Genomic DNA, 5,450 nt, shown 5'->3' on the forward strand with positions numbered 1-5,450 from the left:
TAAATTCTTAAACCCAATTAAAATGAGATTTTTAAACTTATCCAATCATGTCTGTAGCTCACTCTCGCTTATATAAATGACATGTCATATCCACTTAAGATATAATAATGTCATGTAATAATTATTTCATAAATATTTTTAAATTATCAACTAAACATACTATTCCATAAAAGACAAAAATAATTAATTTTCTATTTACAAAAATAAAATAAAATAGTTATTTCTCTTACCTACCTCCGCCTCCCTCAACCTACAACCATTATTAACACCATTTCCATTCTTCTTAGTTTTTTTCTTCTTCAAGATCGTCATTATATATAATCGTGGTGAAGCTCTTTAAGTTCTTAAAAATCATAATTCAATTTTATATGAAGTTTTTTAATATTCTAACTCTTAATTATATTTTTTAATTAACGTTTACATCCACCAAGAATTCTTTTTCTCCATTAATGCCGATAAATCAACATCAAAATATATCAATAAATCATAAAATTTATAGAGTTTAACTGCTATCCACCGACGGTGGACAAAAAAATTACACGGACATTTTATTTTTGGAAATATTTAATTTTTTTAATTAATATATTTTAATATTAAAATAAAAATAATAACATAGTGTTATATGGTAACTTGAATTATAAATTAATTGTACAAATTTAATTAGGATTCTTATTTGTCTTACCAAAAATAAAAAATACATAATTTCTTGTGTTTTCTTAGTTGGATTAACGTTCTTCTTTTTCTACATAAACCATTGAAGCAACCAACTATCCACCATTGAAGCAATTTGAAACAATTATCATGGTAGCGTTTTCCTCGTATATCTTTTTTTACATAACTTATTAAGTCTTTTTCGCAACATGAATAAACGTTTCAAATAAATATTCTTGTTTTAATGTATGAAGAAATTTATGTTTTGTAGTGATGAAGATATTTAAAGAATACGTTTAAGAACTTTTTAGCAAATTGAAGAAGTTCAATACATTAGCCATGAAAAAATATTTAAAATTTTAAAGCTAACTTACCCTATCAGTCTAATATCTAATAATTGTGTATTGCAGGAAACTTTTGAAATCTCTAATTTAGAAGAGCAAAATGCAGAAGGAATTGAAGATTCCTTGGAGGATATAGAAAGCAACATGAATGCAGTTGTATCTTTTGTTCCTCAACTAGGTGAGCAAGAATTAAGAGAGCCTTACATCGGTATGGAATTTCAATCACTTGATACTGGATTTAAATTTTATCTTGATTATGCTCATCGTAATGGTTTTAGTGTGCGCAAAAATCGAATTAGTAGATCAAGAAAAGATAAATCCATTATTGGTCAAGAGTTTGTTTGTTCAAAAGAAGGATTTCGTTTAAAAAAATGTAACCAAGCATGCAATTGTGATTAAATCATGGGCCGTATTTAATAGTGTTTGATTTTGTTTGCTTACTCTTATAAGTTTGAATATGTTGATTTTGTTGCACTTTATGTTTCTGGAATAGTTTCATATTAATATTTTGCTAGCATTGCTTCAATGGCAACAAGTACCGATTCTTATAAAAAAAAAATAATATGTTGGCAATGATTTTCTTTGAAGGATTGAAGTGCTTTCCAATAAGAAAACACAAGAAATTATGTATTTTTTATTTTTGGTAAGACAAATAAGAATCCTAATTAAATTTGTACAATTAATTTATAATACAAGTTACCATATAACACTCTGTTATTATTTTTATTTTAATATTAATAATATTAAAATATATTAATTAAAAAAATTAAATATTTCCAAAAATAATATGCCCGTGTAATTTTTTGTCCACCGTCGGTGTATAGTAGTTAAACTCAAATTTATATACAAATTTACGTAATTACAAAAAGATGTCAACCAACAAGAGAATGCCACGTACCTATCTAATTAATGTGAGTGCATTAATAGAAAGAAACAAAGTAAGTCATTTTTGGCCTATTAGGTCTCTAATCTGCTATAAGTAGGTGGAGAAAATACACATTCCTTACTCAATAAAGCAAATCAAAGTAACACTTGAGAATATGGCTATTTACAAAGTTGCTCTCCTCCTTTTATTTGGTATGCTTTTTCTTATTCTTCTTTCTTTCTATCTTTTCACTTAGTCACTTGTACAATCAAGCAATATTTTAAAGATAATTTTTTGGCTATTTTATTGGATCCATTGTGCAATGGATTGTATTGCTAGATAATTATTTTAACTTCATATGTTTTATGACAGGAATGATTCTTCTTGCGAGCGATTTCGAACATGCCAAGGCTTGCACAAAAGAATGTGACACTCGAATTGACTTTGGGATTTGCCCACTTTTAGAAATTAAAAGAGTTGAAGGACTATGCACCAACTGTTGTGCAGGTAAAAAAGGATGTAAATATTTCAGTAAAGATGGAACTTATATTTGTGACGGAGAATCTGAATGGGTAAGCGAGAAAAATAATAATCTCAAAAAGGCTTGCACAAAAGAATGTGACACTCGAATTGACTTTGGGATTTGCCCACTTTTAGAAACTAAAAGAGTTGAAGGACTATGCACCAACTGTTGTGCAGGTAAAAAGGGATGTAAATATTTCAGTAAAGATGGAACTTATATTTGTGATGGAGAATCTGAATGGGTAAGCGAGAAGGATAATAATCTCGAGAAGGATTGCACAAAAGAATGTGATACTAGAATTGACTTTGGGATTTGCCCACTTTTAGAAACTAAAAGAGTTGAAGGACTATGCACTAACTGTTGTGCAGGTAAAAAGGGATGTAAATATTTCAGCGCTGATGGAACTTATATTTGTGACGGAGAATCTGAATGGGTAAGTGAGGGAGAAAATGATTTACAGAAAAGCAATGTTGCTATTTCTTAATCTGCAAGTATTCTATGTATGAAATAAAAGCACATTAATTGCTACTGCTATGTAATATGTAAGTATGTAATAGGGTTGTGGACCTTTACCACGGCTTGTGTTACTTTAAGTATGTCTGTTAAATAAATGGAACACTAGTTTGTTCTAAGTTTTCGATTTGAGTTTAGATTTTCCATTTTTCATACTCCTCTCTCGATAAATTTTGCTCGTCACTCTCGTTTTTGCTGACAAATCTCCCTTATCTCTCGCTTTTATACAAATACAAATATATGAAATGTGTTTGTGTTTGTTAAAGCGGGAGAAAATTATATATATACATATATTTTTATGTTCCCCTCTCTCCCCTCTCCTGAATCTCTCGTCACTCTGCCGAATCTTGCTCGCCACTATCACTCACCTCTCTCACTTTATACAAACACAAATGTATACATTGTGTTTTTCTTTGTATAAAGCTAGAGAAAATTGTATATACAAATACAAATGCATTCATTTTCGTCCTATACACTTATTTTATACAACTATGATCTTTCCCAGCCCACTTTTTTTTCTTTTTCTCACTTTATACAAACTCAGATTATAAATATACATGTATATCAAATTTATACAATTCTCATACCAAAGAGTTCATTCTTTTCACAAAAATTTATGCATAATCGACAAAAGTTATATAAACAATTATTTTTTAAATCATACCAACTAAAAACATTTGTCATACAATTCTTCAAAATTCTTAGTAACTTTTTTACATATTAGTAAATACACTTTCATACCAATTTCATTTCAATTTACTAAAAAATTAAGGGAAAATACCCAAGTACCCCCTCAACCTATGCCTGAAATCTCAGAGACACACTTATACTATACTAAGGTCCTATTACCCCCCCTGAACTTATTTTAAATGTAATTTTCTACCCCTTTTTAGCCTACGTGGCACTAGTTCGAAAGAAAAAGTCAACTATCGTTGGGCCCACAAGATAGTGCCACGTAAGCTAAAAAGGGGTAAAAAATTATTAATAAAATAAGTTCAGGGGGGTAATAGGACCTTAGTATAGTATAAGTGTGTCTCTGAGATTTCGGGCATAGGTTGAGGGGGTACTTGGGCATTATCCCAAAAATTAATTCAAAACTATACATTTAATTTATATTTTCAGGAAAATAACAGAAATCAATAGTATATTTTTAATCTTCGTACCCAATCTATAACGATAAAGTTTTTTCTATGTTATACATTATACTCAAATCTTTGATACATTGCGGCAATTTCTCATGGAATTATTGTTTTGATGGTAAAAAAAATTAAAAACCAAAAAAATTAAATAGAAACTTAACAACAAAATCAATAATATTATAGTTTCACAAAAACTAATACGTATTATGAACAAAATGTATTGTTTATACAAAAAACATAGCACATTCAATATAGTGACGATTTACAAAAAACAAATCACAAAATGTTTTATAGGTTCATTTTTTTTTATTTTACTGAAATTCAAATAAAATAGTAAACAATTAGATATACTAACCTGGCGGATCACATCTTTCGCCATGTTTAACTAATATTGATACATAGTAGTCTATTACAAAAAAATCAGAATTTTTCAAACAAGAAAAAATTCAATTAGTCGTCGGTAACAAAATTTCAGGAAGAAAATAAGAGAGAAACGTGGAAAAAATGGATCAATTAGATTTTTAATTATTTTTCAACAAATTAGAGTGAATTAAGGAAACTGAACATTCTTAATTAGTTTAAAATTCCTTAAATTATGCTAATTAATAATTATCCTCAATTAATTCAAATTTAATTAATTTAAAATTTCCATTTTTCATTATTTTCTTCAGTAACGTTTTTTTTAATCTTTTTATTTTTTTCAAAACATGTTATGAAACTATATAAATTTAGAAGAAGAAGAAAGTAGAGAGAAGAGAAAAGACTTTTTATTTCTCTTGAAGTATATTCATGATTCATAAATCTTTCACAAATCTTATTTACAATGAAGAAAAACCTTTATTTATAGGGAAAACGTTACTTGGTTCCCAAGTAGGATTCCTAACCATATCCTACAAGGACTCCACATAATTAGACATTCACTATAACACAAATTGTTTATAATACTCCCCCTTAAATATCGGTAGATTATGTGCCTCGTTAAAACCTTACTAGATAAAACCAGTAGGAAAAAAATCTAGTGAAGAAAAAAGAATACACATATCGAATAATACGCATTATGGATGCCTCATTAAAAACCTTACAAGGAAAACCCAATGGGACAAAACCTTCGCTTATTAACTTCCCCTTATGAGAACATCAATTCAGAGACTAGAATCTTCGTTTTTCAAGCTTGTGCACCATCTTCTTGAAAGTTGTAGTTGGTAAAGACTTGGTGAATAAATCAACAATAATATTACTTGAACAGACCTCTTGCATGATGATATCACCATTCTTGGGAGCTCATGAGTGTAGAAAAACCTTGATGAAATATGTTTTCTTCTATCTGTTTTTATGAATCTTTCCTTCAGGGTTAAAGATTTCTGCAAGTTCCTTACTTCAACTTCTTTAAGCAAATAATCTATTGCCAAGGAATT

The 5,450-nt window shown here is 28.6% G+C and overlaps 1 protein-coding gene and 1 long non-coding RNA gene across 2 annotated transcripts; both read left to right on the forward strand.

Moving 5' to 3' along the window:
• Positions 1–690: 690 nt before the first annotated feature.
• LOC138339702 (uncharacterized) lies at positions 691–1,435 on the forward strand. The gene is made up of 2 exons (XR_011212549.1): positions 691–804; positions 1,062–1,435. It is a non-coding gene; the product is annotated as an uncharacterized lncRNA (long non-coding RNA).
• Positions 1,436–2,026: 591 nt separating this feature from the next.
• ARPI (proteinase inhibitor) lies at positions 2,027–3,027 on the forward strand. The gene is given in 2 exon segments (NM_001247732.1): positions 2,027–2,072; positions 2,233–3,027. Coding segments are annotated over 2 exon segments (672 nt in total). The 5' UTR covers positions 2,027–2,035; the 3' UTR covers positions 2,868–3,027.
• The last annotated feature ends 2,423 nt before the right edge of the window (positions 3,028–5,450 follow it).

The sequence above is a fragment of the Solanum lycopersicum genome, chromosome 11 (assembly GCF_036512215.1).
Source record: "Solanum lycopersicum chromosome 11, SLM_r2.1".
NCBI lineage: Eukaryota > Viridiplantae > Streptophyta > Magnoliopsida > Solanales > Solanaceae > Solanum > Solanum lycopersicum.